The sequence below is a fragment of the Ischnura elegans genome, chromosome 2 (genome assembly GCF_921293095.1).
Source record: "Ischnura elegans chromosome 2, ioIscEleg1.1, whole genome shotgun sequence".
In the NCBI taxonomy this organism is placed as follows: Eukaryota; Metazoa; Arthropoda; class Insecta; order Odonata; family Coenagrionidae; genus Ischnura; species Ischnura elegans.
This window is the reverse complement of record NC_060247.1, coordinates 79132633-79148718: the sequence shown is the minus strand read 5'-3', so window position 1 is coordinate 79148718 and position 16086 is coordinate 79132633. Positions and strand designations below refer to the sequence as shown.

Genomic DNA, 16086 nt, shown 5'->3' with positions numbered 1-16086 from the left:
TAGGATTCTGGTGGTAGAAATTGAGGCGCGGCCCACCAACCTTGTGGTGGTCCAAGTTTACATGCCCACCAGCAATCATAGGGAGGAAGAAGGTGATGAGGTGTATGAACAGCTCGAAGAAATAATTAGAGACACACCGGGTAAGAAAAATCTGGTAGTGATGGGGGACTGGAACGCATCAGTCGGGGAAGGGAGGGATGGACACGAAATAGGAGATTTTGGACCAGGAATACGGAACGACAGGAGAGAGAAAGCAGCAGAATTTTGCTGGATAAACAAATTATTCATCACAAACACGTGGTTCAATCATCATAAAGGGCGAAGGTACACATGGAAAAGTCCAGGGGATGTGGGGAGATATCAAATAGACTACATTATGGTAAGGCAGAGGTTTAGGAATAGTGTGAAAAACTCGCGCAGCTTCCTGCAGCGGATGCGGATTCAGACCACAGCCTAGTCCTCACGAAATGCAACATAAGATTCGAAAACGTATGGAAGTAAGGAAGGCGAGGAAATATAATGTGGAAGCGTTGAAGGGGACTATGAAGAGAGGATATCAGGAATTAGTGGACATTAGTATGCGGGAGATCGGAAGTACACAGACTGTAGCGGAAGGGTGGGATAGTATCAAAACGGGAATGATCAAAGCGGCGGAGAAGTCAATTGGCTACGTTGACAGCAGAAGGATAAAGAAGCATTAGGTTACGGAAACAATGGTAAAAGAAATGGATGAGAGAAGGAACTGGAAGAACTTTGACACAGAGCAGGGCAAAAGAAAGTATAGGGAACTAAATAATCGATTACGACGTGAAACTAAGAGGGCAAGGGAGGCTTGGTGCCAAAGGCAGTGGGAGGAAATGGAAAAGTACCAGAAGGAAGGAGAGGTAGGCGCGATTTACGCCAAAGTTAAGTCGCTATCGGGCGACAAAAGAGGACCATCCATGCCTAAAATCAGGGCTAAAGGTGGGAGGATGCTAACCGAGCGAGAAGAGGTAGAGTAGATGGAAGAAATACGTGGAAGATCTGTATGACGGAAGAAACAGGCCGGAGGGATTGAGTTTAGCGGAGGAAAGCGCTTTGGAGGAGGACGATCTTGGGCTGGGGATCTTAGATTCGGAATTCGAGAGCGCACTTAGTGATATGAAGGCTAGGAAAGCAGTGGGTGTGGACAATATCCCGTGCGAGCTCCTGAAGAATCTAGGAAAGGATACTAATAAAAGGTTTTTCGATCTAGTTCGCAGGATCAATGAGGCGGGATGACCGGAGGATTTCGTGAAGACGGTTTTAATTCTGCTACCGAAAAAGAAGAAATCTGTGGACTGCTGAGATGAGGAGAAACGACGAACTGCTGGGCATGGTGGGTGAGGAGAGGCAACTTTTAGATGAGATACGGAGGAGACAGGAGGTTTGGATGGAGCGAGTACTTAGCGGGGAGGGGATGTTGAAAAAAGTGTTAGAGGGTAGAATGTTAGGTAAACGAGGGAGGGGAAGGAAAAGAATAGGATTTTTAGATAGATTGAAAGGGAGTAGGCGTGAATTGAAGAAGGCAGTGCTGGAAGGAAAGGGAGGCTCCCAGATTACTTGTTTAAAACTGCATTGAAACCTACCTGAATCGGTAGAATACTATAATAATAATAAGGCAAAATACTGGCACAAAACGACTTGCTCACAAAGGACGATCGATCAGAAGACCTACCTAAGTAGTTTTCCTGTTAAGGTGAGAGAAGTTTTTCAGACTCAATGAGTCGGAGACCAGGATAAATTTTCAGGACATGAACTCGAGCTAAATTCTCATTTTATCGATACAGAATGTATTGCCTCCTCGTTTAATCTCTTACAACAAGCTATTTCCCCTCGGCGAGGAACTGTGACACAAATGACACTTTCGAGCTTAAGCCGGCTGAATCCATCGCCGCCTGAAATATTTCTTTGTAGATACTCGGCGGCTAATGACGTCATATCTGAGAAACCTTATTATATATACCCACTAACGCGCAATAATATATTTTTTGGGCCGTTGGCTCGAATTTATTTTCGGTGGAGTCGACAGTTATGAAGTCTGTGAAATAATTGAGCTCAGTCTCATTTTATCGATGCAGAAGGTATCGGATAAACTTCCAGTGAATTTCTTTTCGATATCTTTTCATTCTCTTCCACATGGATGAGGTTTACACGCGAATTTTATGTGATGGCCAATGAATCATAAGACCGTTTATGGAGCCAATTTACCTGTTGAATATTACTAGAAAACTTCTGAGAATATCAAAACATTTAGTAGGATTTAGTAGGATACATGGCATTTGCCGTTTTTTCTTTCGATGTGCCACAGTTCAGCCACATATTTTGATTATTGAATACATTATTATCGTTTTTATTACCACCGCAATTCAGAACTTTTTCACTTAACTGGTAGCCGTCTACTTTTTTTCTTGCCTGGGTTTCCGGAAGGAATTGATGGTTAAACTTGCGCTATGCCCATAATTTATGCATGTCATCTAAGAAAGGGGATCAGGTTGGTGTGGCTAGAGTGTTGGTTTCCCACCCCGTGGGCTCGGGTACAAATTCCGGCGGTGACAGAGAATTTTCATAGACTACCCTATCCCTGCTTGAATGTTGTGTGGAGGACATATCAACCGCAACTATCCGTCCGTCGGATGGTACGTTAAGCCGTGGTCCCCTTGGCGCCTTTCGTCAAGAGCAAGCTAATGCCGACGCGGACTTTCTCTCCACTCTTTCTTCCATGCCCTTCCCTTATGGCGTGAATGACCTCAGCTGACGGCGTAATTTTCCATTACAAGGACACATTACTTCGGCTCGAGCAATCTCCTTTTGTTTTTTCGCGACGCATTACTTGTTTATAACTTATGCCCTCAGATGGAAATGCTCGGGGATTAAAGAGATGACTTCTGTCGATATTTGATGCGTAGTTTTTCCGCGGCGTTGTCTAGATGATGTCTCCATGTTTCTGGGTTTGACCGCATGGATTTTCTTTGTGACAAAAAAAATCCACGCGGTGAAACCCAGAAACATGGAGACATCATCTGTCGATATTTTCTTGCCTCAAATAAATGTCAGAAAATAATGGAGCAAACTTAAATGTTTGGAAATTTTTACATCTAAATAATACCCTACGAGCCACCTATAGGGTGATTGGCAGGGAGTGATCAATTACCAGCATGCAGTATACAAGAGGATTCCCTCTTGCACACCACACGATCATAAAAGTGTTACGCCTACTAACGAATTATTCTTCCAGATTCATGCGCAGTTAAAACTTTCCAATTACTTATGAAGGCAATCTGCCTACTAAGCTGGAACATACAAAAAATACTGTTAGAAATACTAAGAAAATTCAGAAGCATGCATAAAGAAATACATAAGCTAGTAGGATACTCTAAAAGTCAACTAACCAATTATTAAGTCCTATCGCTGCCGTAATACTGTCTTATCGATCGCGGAGTAAACGTAATTCTGAATTGATCTGTTCTACAGTCCATCTTTCTTAATTTATTTTTATGATCTGATCAACCGAAGTAAGTTGGAGTTCGTAAGATATGGCTAAATTCGCTGTTAAATTAACTGCTCTTGAATTTACTTAATAGGTTTGGTCTAGTTTTCAGTCTACGGCGTGACAGAGATTCTCTTCTATTCTATTATCTAAAGTTATTCCAAGAGGTCATTTACACTGATTAGACTGTTGTAACGACTTTTCTCGTACCTCGCACTAAATACGATCTAAATGCTCTATCATAATATATATGCTCTGAAAATGTCAAGATAGTGGTGCGTGAAAATGGAGGTATTATGTGGCGACAAGAGAATAGACCGGTCGAGCGGTAGCAACAAGTACCCACAGAAATAGAGAGAGAATTGTTTCCGATATCTCACCTTGATGGCGAAGCGAATCTCACCGTAACTTCCATTAAGGAAATCCATACCCATCAAAGTTTTGCGGGGATCGTACGGCATCACTATGGTGCTGCAAGAATTCGCCAAGAAACTCAACGCTCCTAGGGTATTTGAGGCATTCTTGCTCAACTCCGTGGAATTCCATTGACAGTCGCTCGTCTGGTGTAGTTTTATTGAGTGAAATGAGTATAACTCTGTATAAAATTGGAATTTGAGGAAATTGGAGGGCATTGGTAAACCTTTTTGGAGATTGGGGAAACGAAGAAAACTTCTTGAGGGCTGCGAAAATCTATATTACTTCGGAAAATGTTCCATAAGATTATAATCTCCGAAATAGATCCGCATGAAAATTAATTCCGTTTTTTTTTTGCTGATAATTTCTGGAAAACTACTCTAGATATGAGTCAAAGGTAAACTAGCGAGGTAGGACTATCTGTCGATCTTCCTTTGTGATTCCTTTGTGAGCATGTCGGTTTCATTTTGACCTTTAAGTTTAATTTGTTTTTTTTGTGAGATTTTAGTGCACAATATTTAAATCATCAACATTTATGAATTATTTTTCGCCTTTTATGATTTATTTCCCTTCTTACGATCCAAGCCCTTCCTAAACCAGCGATATTTTTCATGGTTTAACGAATTTACGTGCCCGCAGGAATCCATATAAGCAAGACGTAGTAAAAATGAAAATTCCGCAAGAAGGAGGTAATTTTTCTAAATGTTGTTTAAAAATTGCTAACATCAACCGCACATCGACTATTTCAGGCGGAAATGAATAGAGAAGAATAACTTTAATCCCTACATAACTTAGCCGTGAAATAGTTCGATTTCCTCGAGTATTAACCCTCGTTCCACTATTATCATGAATAAATCCTAGCGTTAGTTTGTTTAATTTTTCGAAGTGTTTCCAACGAGCAGTAATGTGATTGAAGATAGATTTGAGATTTCCCCAATGTGCTGAAAAATTTTCCGAGTTGCCAACCGGGTGAATGATTCCATCTCCGACGTTTCGGCAGCTAACTCCGATGACTGTTTAAGGGGTCGTATGAGTCATTGTATATGGAACCATTCACCTGGATGACAACCCGAGAAGACTTTTAGTATATTATTTTCTCTCTTAATTGTGGGATAACGCTGAAAGTCATTCTTAGGGTTGTTGAGACTCAAGGCTATTATGCTCAAATTGTCATTGAAATCAATGATATCGTGTGAATCATTTCCTCTTTTTATGTACCATCGATTACGTCACTCTTAATTACTTCCTCCTATGAAAAAATGAACTCAATGTCGCTTAATGTACATGATGAATTCTCTTAAGTCAGTATAACCTTAGAAAGAGTTAACGTTCCCGGTGTAAGGTATTGGTCAGCTGATATTAAATAGGATATCTAGACATATAAATTATCCTATTGACGATGTAGCTATAATTGAACGAATTCGCACGTGTTCCATAGAATATTCGCTCGGACAATGAGTTATAATATAGAATTTGTACCTTAAACCCTATGAATTTATTCTACTTTGCATTCCCGTTTAATGGGAAACCAAAGCCATACGTATGCATTATCTTTCGGGGAACGCACAATATCGATCAATTTTGAGACACTTGTTATCAAAACCGTGAGAGTTGGGTAAAGACACCTGTCGAGTTGTTCCTCTGCTCTCTATTGACAGCTCAATCTCGTCGGATAAGTGCCCCAGAATAGATGTGGTGCGTTTAAAACTTTTCGCCCTTCCCAAGATGAGCCGTCTCAATCGCTATGAACTCAATTTTTATCGAACGGCTCAATCTATTTACCTTAGTCAACTTGAGGTGATGGTGGAAGGAATGAATAAGGTTTTTTTTTAAATTGTCTTGCTCTGTTTAAAAATTGCCAGTGATTGCCACTCTATCGATAGCATTTAAATCTTGCTGGTTTTAATAATCTGAGAATAAAAATTATCCTCACTATCACTGGACATTTGTGGTGGCTGTATTCGGTGCTTGAAATCTGTAATCTCTCTTCCTCTACGCTTTCGCGTTGAATCTCATTGACTGTTTGCTGAAAAACACTTAGAATTGATGTAATTACGTCAGGCTAAACCATAGATAATTTATTCCCGTGGTTCTAATTTTTGAAGTTGCATTAATTATTAATTATTTATTAATTAATTAATTAATCATTAATTAATGTACATCCAGCTTCACAAACCTTAAATACCTGCGGAAAACCGCAAGATTTTCGTTAAAAATTTGGATTTTGGCTCTTTTTCCCATCCAATTCCTTCACAAAATCTATTTTGACTGTAACATTAATAAAATACTAAATTTTATATTCTAGTAATAACTATTTTTCGCCATGATCGTGTTTAGATATAGGCATTCGAAAAAGAACTCGTACCTTCGCAAACTTTGTGTCGAAATTATTCGAAGAAAATTAAATAGGCTTTAATTTGAGAACAATCGATGCTTATTAGCATATTTATCTTCTCAGTACGTAATAAGTGAAAATGAAACCTTACGCTGATTTTTGGTTCTTTTATGGGTCGCACAGGTGTTTCGGAGTTGAAAATGACAACTGCATATATTAGTCTAGTAGGTAGGTACAAACTCCCTTTTCATTAAGTTTCGACTAACTACAATTCAGTCGCGTGACGAAATATTTTGGCCATGGAAGTGATCGTCCATCCTATATCTAATTTATCTTAATTGGATCTTAATGGTATCATTTTTTTCCTCAGTGACATGGTTAAAATTAATAAACTTCCCTCGGATTTGCGCGCGGGTAAGAAATTCTAAGGCAGCCGACGTTTCGGGTTCCGTCTCGTCACCCATTCTCAAGAGTCTTAGATTTCCTTACCCGCGCGCGCACCCCTGGAGAAGTTTACTTATTTTATTCGCCGGGAAAGTGTTATGTCATGCATGATTAAAATTCTTTGCATCATGAATAGTTTTCTTACTCTAATCCGAATTTAATTGGGTAAATTTCATAACCGGTGCCACTCTATCTATATCGGCTTTAAATCCTGCTGGTTATAATGATCCGATTATGAAAAGTATCCTCAATAGCACTGGAAATTTGTGGTGACAGTTTTTTTTAGCCTGGAAAAGATCGGCTATGCTATTTCCAATGTAATTCCTTGAGCGCTGAAATGAACTCCATATTCATCTCTCGTCGATGTTAAGTAATAATAATATGTATTTTCTTCCAAAAATGTGTATATACAGGTAATCATTTACATTCAGGGAAAAAGGTAGGCTGTAAGACAATATGCCGGTAATTAGGCTACTTCAGAGTTTCTAAATGCGGAAATTAAAAAAAAAACTTGGGACTAAAAATACTCATTACATTGGAAAGCATCGAAAGGAATTTTGTGCGTAAAAATAAATTCAAAACTGCAGTAGCTATAAAATGAATTACAATGTAGAAAGCACATTTGAAGTTAAGCATAATTTACGCAATACATATACAGACCTTTACAATAACGTTTCAATATCAGTAAGGCTTTAATGACTTTTTGCTGCTTATTAGATCCTATTTCTTTTTCCATTGGCTATATTCTCCAGTTGAAATCAAGAGTGACATTCCACGAGCATCTGCTTCCTGTGTGCCTTCCACCGTCCAATCATGAGCTGGTTCCCGAGACGATGTGCACTGTGATTGGCTGGGGTAAACGAGAGGATGCAGAAGGTGAGTGAGTTGACCATGAACATACATAATTAACATATGTTCATGGTGTTGACTACGCAGTGCTGTGGTTGAAAAAAAAATTTAGGCGGTACTACCAAAAATTCCAACAGCTTAACACGTATTATACATCCGGCCGCGAAGGTATTTTAACCGGTACGCTTATAACGAGTTTGGATTTTAGGGGGTACGCCGTACCGGCCCAACTACAGCACTGTGACTACGTTCATGCTGTGGAATGGATGTGAAGTTTTGTGATTTATTTGTTCCGGTAAAATATTCAATTCTTATCGTGGGTTTAACATCACCTTTCGTATATAAATGGATTTTATAAAACAAGCTCGCATGCCAGAGGGGCTGTTTTATTATTTTCAGAACCCTTACTTGTCGGTCATTATTGGAGTTAAAGACATAATTAAGCTATTTGTCTGAATTTGCTGAAAGGTTTTACTTCCTCTTCAAAATATTTTAAATGTTTTCTCATTTTTCAAAGTAAATATCATTCTTCAAAGTAAAAACGCAGAAGCGCTTTTTTCCAGCCGTGTTGAGAAACTAAATGTGCGTAACCCCAACTGTTTGGTCTTACGTTGTACTCCATAGGTTCTTCTTATGAAGTGTTTCTATCATGCTAACAGCTATATTCAATACCATTTGTAATAAGGAAGAATTTAACCGAGTGCTGATGTTTGACTGTTTCATTACATCGAAGTTTACTAAATCGGATCACGAGACAATTGATTTATGTAGGCCGAAAGACTCTTAAAATTGAAAATGTTAAGTCAAACAATTCGACCTGTTTTAGAATGATCTCTTTTTCTGCTATGTGTAAGATCAGTTACTAATTATAATTGGTGTAACAATCTCTATAAATAAATATGCTCCTAAATTGCGCTTTATTTCCATGCAAAGTGGTGGAGTACGAGCCGGCCGTGAACGAAGTCGAGGTTTCCGTTCTCAACCGTTCTATCTGTAATTCATGGTTGGAGCCGCGTGAGCTGAACGTGACGGATGGAATGCTGTGCGCGGGATACGAAGAAGGCGGCAAGGACGCATGTCAGGTAATCGCATCGAATCAATCCAAGACATTGAGTTTATTTGACCAGTCAATATTGTGTCCCAATGAGAAGCGTGCGCTGACAGTACAAATTCGATGGCGGCGATGCCCGGGCGTATTTTTCGCTCGTGCCACGTGCGCCGGCATTCACGCCGCATAGTGGCCCATAATGCTGAAAACGGGAAATGTAATGGTGCGTAGTGTGGAGGAGGCTGAATTACTCTGCGCTAGGCCGGTATTGCATAGCGGGTGATCTAAAATATCCCATTGAAATTTCTCAAGGAGTAGTTGCACCAGAGTTGAGAGAGCGGGTTTTGTCATGGATCAGAACACTTCCAGAAGTCAGCATATCTCTTCTTTCGTTTTTAATGGCTATTTCCTATCGGGATAATGTTCCAGACTGATCATGAGCATCTACATTCATCCTTGTCCTCGTCTTCATGAAATCCACCAGAAACACACATTTTGGCCCCAAAACACGGTAGCTTAACCTTTAGATTATTGAAATATCACCTGAATATTTTTGGTTTGATTGTGATTTGTTGTGCATCCATTGTTTTGATTGTTTCTTTGTTTCATATCAGTCATATTGAATCTGTCTCATCTCTAACCACTGTTGATTTAAAATATTTTCTCTTTTATGACCGCAAAGGTCAGGGCATGTCAATGCTGAAGCCATTCGGCGAATTTTGTGGTTGTCGCTGTTCACTCGTGGTGGGAGAATCAATTAAGGAGACCTTGTTAATAAGACTGCTACTCACCTAAAACTGACATTTTAGCGAGTGATATGGAGAACGTGCAGTTGCCCTCTGCTCTCAGTAGCCTTTCATTGAATCGCGATTTTTCTCAGCGATCGGATGTTGAAAAAAAAAACAGCCCTCAAAAGTTCCTGGGGTTTCACGATCTTATTGTCAGACCTGGCGCCGCGGCTTGGACTAGTTTTAGTTATTGACGATTTTCGCTGTTTGACGTTAAAAACGTCTTTGAGATCTTTTGATTGTTAAGTAATTCGGCGCTATGAAAAGAGTAGTGCATTGTGGCCAAGAAATTTGGGGGTGACAAAAAAAGACCACATGGTCGTCATTAGAAACGCCTAGCCTGGTACCTCTTGTTCTTACTTTGAGTGCTCCCGATAGCCCATGTCTAGGAAATTTTTTAATTTACCACACTCTTTTTTAGTTTATTAGCGAGAATATATGGCTAGTCAATACGCACAGGACTATTTTTATCAAGCCATTAACCGATTCTTCTTATTTATTCACTCTATTTTTGTCGTAACTACATTAACAACCGGTATAAAATTTTTAACTGATATCTAAACATTTTTAATCAATAAAACATATAACTTCGTAGCTTTTATTTCTAATAGAAAATTTACAGATCGGTAAAATTATCGGTCGTAACAGAAATTTTAACGATCTATATTTTTAAATTATTTAATTTACTGTTATCTTAGATCATGAAGATTTTTTCAAGATTCTATGGAAAGATAGGTATTGTCAGAGGGAGAATGTTAAAATCGTTAAAATCTTCGTTACCATCTTTTACCTTCTGTGTTTTAAGTGTAGGCAAAACTCGATACTTGCGTGTTTTGCGGATTGCATAATTACTAAGGCGTGTTCATCATGCCAAAATTCCTTTCTCATGGGCTCGGGCAACACATTCAGTTGGACAAAATCTCCACCTGGTTGTGGAGGATAACTAGTTGCAATCTGAATGGCCCTGGTTAGCCAAGAAAAAATATATGTGATCAGTTAAATTGTTACCATGAGTCCTTTTCATGCTACCATCTGATGTCCACATCAGTAATTTCACATGCATTCACTACTTCTCATGCTTAGAAGGTTATCAACTCAACTATATTACAAGATTTCCTCAAATTTACAGTTTTTGCATGTGAAAAATCATTCTTATGTATTTTTTTTACTACTTATGCATTTCATTTCAATAGCATGTACTTTGTGCTTATTTATCAAAACATTACCGTTTCTGCAGCTATTGTCTAACCAATATTTTCATTTGAATTGCCAGGGAGACTCTGGAGGCCCTCTATTGTGTCGAAGGGAGGTGAAGAAAGAAGATAAGGGATCATCAAAGGACAAAGAGGAGACAATATGGTATGTTGCAGGAATTGTGAGCTGGGGCATCAAATGTGCCCACCCTAGGCTCCCAGGGGTGTATGCCTACGTCCCCAAATTTGTTCCCTGGATACACGAACAGATGTCACTTTACAGTGATTAATATAAGTCATTGGTTCTTTGATGATGAGCTTTGAGTCAGTGAGCAAGAGGAAAACGCACAGACCCAAGCATCAGTCCATAAGAAAAAAAGTATTCCATAGTCGTATGAGGGTCAAAAATGGATCCCTCTTCTAGTCTTTGGGGAAAAATTAGCATTAACTAGTTTTTTTCACTGGTTATTGACCTCATGTAAATGGTCCAGCACAGTGTTTCATAAGTGTGAAAGTTTTCTGTTCCAAATCACATAAAAACAGTCATCACTACGTCCACTATTCGTAACAAAAATACTGTTGGTTTCAGATGAGTTTGAAACTAATCACAATTCGATAAAAAAGTGTCTCATTTTCTATGAGTGAGATATAGCTGCCTACACTTTATGCTCGCATTACCTTATTATTATGAGATGTGCTATAGTTTATTTTTTGCTATCAAATATAAAAAATGGACAGTGCTTGAATAAATAAATGTAGGTAGGAGTTAAGTGTCTGCTTTAAATTTATATTGTAACTTTGGACCCCGGGAATGTATTTGAAGCACCTTTTGAGGCTTCCCACAGTGCAAGTTCGAGACACTTCACTCAGGCTTAGAAGAAGTAAGTTTATAGATTAAACAGATGGTGCATCTGTTTTACATGATGTCATTTAAGTGTTAATTACTGATAACCATTGTCGCTTTAATAGTTAATGTTTAAATCAATAAGTGTCAATGAGTTAGAAGAAAATGCACTGTGATGAAAAGCGAATATTATATGATATAGTAGTTTACAGAATATTTGGGAGCATTCTATTTTAGAGCTTGATGTAAGTGCAACAATTTCATTTTAAATATTTCCCAATCTTGAATTCCGAACTTGATAACTCCCAAATGATGGAATGTCAATGAAATGTGTTTTCAACATGTGGAATAGGAATAGGACTTGACAATTTTGCTGCTTCATTCGCATAAAAATGGTTCTTTTGCTCTAGATGTTGTCAGTAATCAGCCATGTCAATTAGTTTGCAGAAATAAGGAACATTTAACATAAATCTGCTAATTTAATTTAATTTTTGAGTCCATGATATTGAGTCCAGGATTAGGCAAATGATTCTGCATTACTACTTTTCAATAATCCACTTCTCGAGTTGGTAATTTGAACGGAAATGGCTTTCATCCCATGGAAGATCTTACTATGTACATATATTTTTTTAACCAAATATAAATATCAGCCTATATTAGTCAACATTTTTATCCTGACACTGGAAAGAAGTGTTCCCAAGTGTCTCATAAAATTCTAAATCTGCCTTCTTGGGCTCCTCCTATTCCATTTTCGGTGGCTTTTACTTGCCTTGAGAATTCTGGATTGGAGATTAGGGTAAAGTTTTGAAAAAGTGGCATTTCTTATTGTGGCTCTTTCCACTGAGAGTTTCATTCAGATTTCATTGATCAAATTATTTAATTAATTTCCTTAAGCCTTTAAGATTATGAATTGCGTAGTGAATTTAACTATATTACATGGTTGGATTGAAATCAAGTGGTATATGTATTTTATTTAACAACCTGTTTTATTTAAAAACCTGTAATCTCACAGTGGGTAAAATTATTACAAAAATATTATATGCTAAGGGCTGGGGATTTTAGGTATTTTTAATGTTCTTCATCTGGTTTACCAATAATTTGTGGTAGGCAGTAGGCTATTTTATAATTCATTAAGCATGAGTGTGCACCAACCCATTTTAAGTGTATATTGATTGCTCTATTATACCCAATGAAATTAAACTGGTCAGGTCTGATGTTTTAATCGATATATTATTACTTGATGAAGTTGAAAATTTCATGCAAGTTCTCCAAAAACATTGATGATAAGAACTTCCTTATTATAAGAATATTACAGTTCTTTACCTTCTAATAAGTCAAGAAAACTAACCAATTTGCTATTTCATATTTTCTCATTCGCCATCTTTTATGGGTAATGTTAGTTTGGAGCTCTACTGTTTGTATTAGCCATGCCCCAGCAAAAAATTTCCATGATAAGTATTTTTATGCATACCTAATGGCATTCAGTACCAGGAGGAGATGTTTCAAGACTCCCTTTTGAGTTAAATATGCTGTTACTGTCAAATGAATGTGTTTTTCAGGTGAATTTATTTTTTTCTAAGTGATAGAATGTAGGAGAACTATAGAGGTTTTTGCAGAGTGGATAGTGACCCCTCTTGAAAACCCTCAATGTGTTTATTCTTAGATGTTGCATAGCAAGCTATTAGAGGACTAAGCAGGGCTGATGGCACAGCCATGGGCTAGGGATGGGCAAAGTAAGCTTTGTGCCAAAAGAGGATGCTCCTTAAATGGAACATAAAGTATATGTAGTTACTTGAACTTGAACACTTTTATTCAATGTGACATTCATTTGAGAAATCATCAAAATAAAACGCACAAATTGACAATTTTAAAGCATATATTAATTACATGTTGAGAGGTAGAATTCCTTAAACAAGGGATCTCTTGAGGATAGGCAGTTTTGAGCACTTTCCCTCAGATGCCCAAGTTGGATAGGAAATTGTTAGTAATTTAAGCGGTTGCATTTATTCTTGCCTGCACTTGAATAAAAATTAGACCAGTCCAGAGCTTAGGCATCTGTAATATATGTGTTTACTGAAAACATTACCCTTATTGCCCAAGTTTATGGATATTTCTACTCTATTTCTCTATGCACAGACACCTCACTTTACAATAAGACATCAAAATAATGCATTTCGATCATTATGTATACTGTTCATATCATCAGCAGTGTATACGTTCATTACATCTTCTGTGTTTTATTTAATTCTAGAAATTAAGATAATATTTTATTGAAAACTTTTCCAGTGAATAACATTCCTCAAAAAATTCAGACATTGATTTTTTTATGGCTTTGAGTTAATAGTTTTTCCAATCATTTAATGAAGGTTTTGCTGATTAATTAGTTATTTTTTATGTATTCTTGTAGAGTTAGTTATTTTTATGGCTTTAAATGAGCCTGAGATAATTGGGTTTGTCATTTATAGTGTAGTATACTGGGGAATTGGATTGCTACAGTGGAAATTTTATGGATGAAAGTGTATCTGATCATATTTACTTCTGATAAACCTGACTCCCACAAAATTCCGTATCATAAATTCATCTATGGGCTGATTGATTTTAACTAACATAAGGACAACTTCTCTTGTACTATTTTTTATAAAAATATATTTACTGCGGCTTTTCTCTTCTAGACTACACATGTGTGCTTTATTTTGCTTTGCTATGTTTTTTAAATAATTGTAATTTTGTATAAATTTCCTTTCTAAGTTACGCTGATATTCATAGTTTGAATTGATGCTTTCTTTTCCTGACCATACTCAACAAGAGAAATTTGAGACATTTCTTTAAATTACTTTCTATATGCCATACTTGTCATTACAAAGAAAGTTTTCCAAATTTTTACAGGTATTATATTATATTATATTATATTATATTATATTATATTATATTATATTATATTATATTATATTATATTATATTATATTATATTATATTATATTATATTATATTATATTATATTATATTATATTATATTATATTATATTATATTATATTATATTATATTATATTATATTATATTATATTATATTATATTATATTATATTATATTATATTATATTATATTATTTTATATTATATTATATTTTATTTTATTTTATTTTATTTTATTTTATATTATTTTATTTTATTTTATTTTATTTTATTTTACTTTACTTTACTTTATTTTATTTTATTTTATTTTTTCTTACTCTAGTTTTCACTCATTATATATGCCTACTTAAATTGACTTTTGGTCTTCATTATTCTCAATTTCCAGAAATTTCATCTGCCATTGGATTCTTTATCTAATATTGGGAATATGAAAAGTTGTGTACCCTATCTCATAAATCATTAAAATCATTGCTTTCCACTGTTCTATTGTCTCCAAAAACTGTAATCGCCATCATTTAAACGCCTCCCCTTTTCTTTGCCTTTATGTATGTTCATAAGTTTTCTCTAATTCATCAACATATCAGACTGTTGGAGTTAATTTTTCTAGGACTCCTACAGAGGAATATCACAACTTAGATATCCATATCATATTGAAGGGTGTATAACATAGAACTCTAGTGTTGGTGTTTGGGTTACTGCAGGAGCCCAATTTATGCATATCACACCATGTTGTTGTGTAGTAGGGTAGCTAAAATCTGAGGCATTCTGCTGCAGATATATCATGGATAAAGCGGTCACTAGTGAAGCTTTCTATCTAGCTTGAAAATGTAGCTTAGATTGGTATCTTAATAGCCTCCAACAAATCAAATTACTCACAGATGTAGATCAATTTTGACTTTTCGTGATGGTGCTATCTGCTGGTATGAATACGGAGGCTAGTGATATCCTTTATTGTCTCAATTATTTAGGTACTGATGATAGGATCGTGCTTAAGAACGATAAATGCAGTTGGATCACTGACAGCTGAATACCTGAATTTAGGTTAAATTAAAAGTCTGTATATCTGGAATTAATTGATCTGTAGGGATATATGTTATTGGTGTCATCCAATAATCCTCTGAAACAGCATGATGAATATCATTATGAAATTTGGTTGAAGATGAGTTTGTAATTTTTGTATAGTTTCAGAAATCTTAGCAACTACACCAACGATCCAAAATGATAATGAAGAAGTGCAATGATGCAACTTGTATGTTCTTAAATGTCATATGGAGTTCTCTGAACAACTCACATGAACAGAATTTCATGTCAAGCACACCATTATTTGACCTCAATCTGATTTCATGGTCTTTAGATGTTCACCACACCCTGCCACTCCATTAGCACTCAAATTATATGGTATCTATTTGAAAACCTATTATCTTTTATGGTACCTATCCATTCTGAGCTCAAAAATGTGATAGAATTTGCATACCTATAATTGCTGTCGTGTACATAGCTATTTATATCAGTCTCAAGCTCAAAAGTGTCAGAGAAACTAATCCCCAGAATGTAAATACTTAGTCAATTAAAAGTGGCTTATGTAGCTTTTGCCTTTTTAAAAAATTAGAGAGTAAGTCATTTACCTCATCATTCATAGCCTCAGTCTTCAGAACTTACACAGAAATTAATGGTGTTGACTCAATTTTAGTGCATAGAGAAATATTGAAAAGAAAACCTATAAACTTGTCTTTTGGATTACTTTGACTCT

The 16086-nt window shown here is 36.5% G+C and overlaps 1 protein-coding gene across 1 annotated transcript in view; it reads left to right on the top strand.

The window, feature by feature from the left end:
- LOC124153188 (atrial natriuretic peptide-converting enzyme-like) overlaps positions 1 to 12456 on the top strand; it is a 61174-nt gene extending 48718 nt beyond the window's left edge. The window contains exons 14-16 of the mRNA XM_046526289.1: positions 7454 to 7577; positions 8484 to 8632; positions 10660 to 12456. Coding sequence (XP_046382245.1) covers positions 7454 to 7577; positions 8484 to 8632; positions 10660 to 10869 — 483 coding nt within the window. The 3' untranslated portion in view covers positions 10870 to 12456. The remainder of the gene's footprint in view (positions 1 to 7453; positions 7578 to 8483; positions 8633 to 10659) is intronic.
- The last annotated feature ends 3630 nt before the right edge of the window (positions 12457 to 16086 follow it).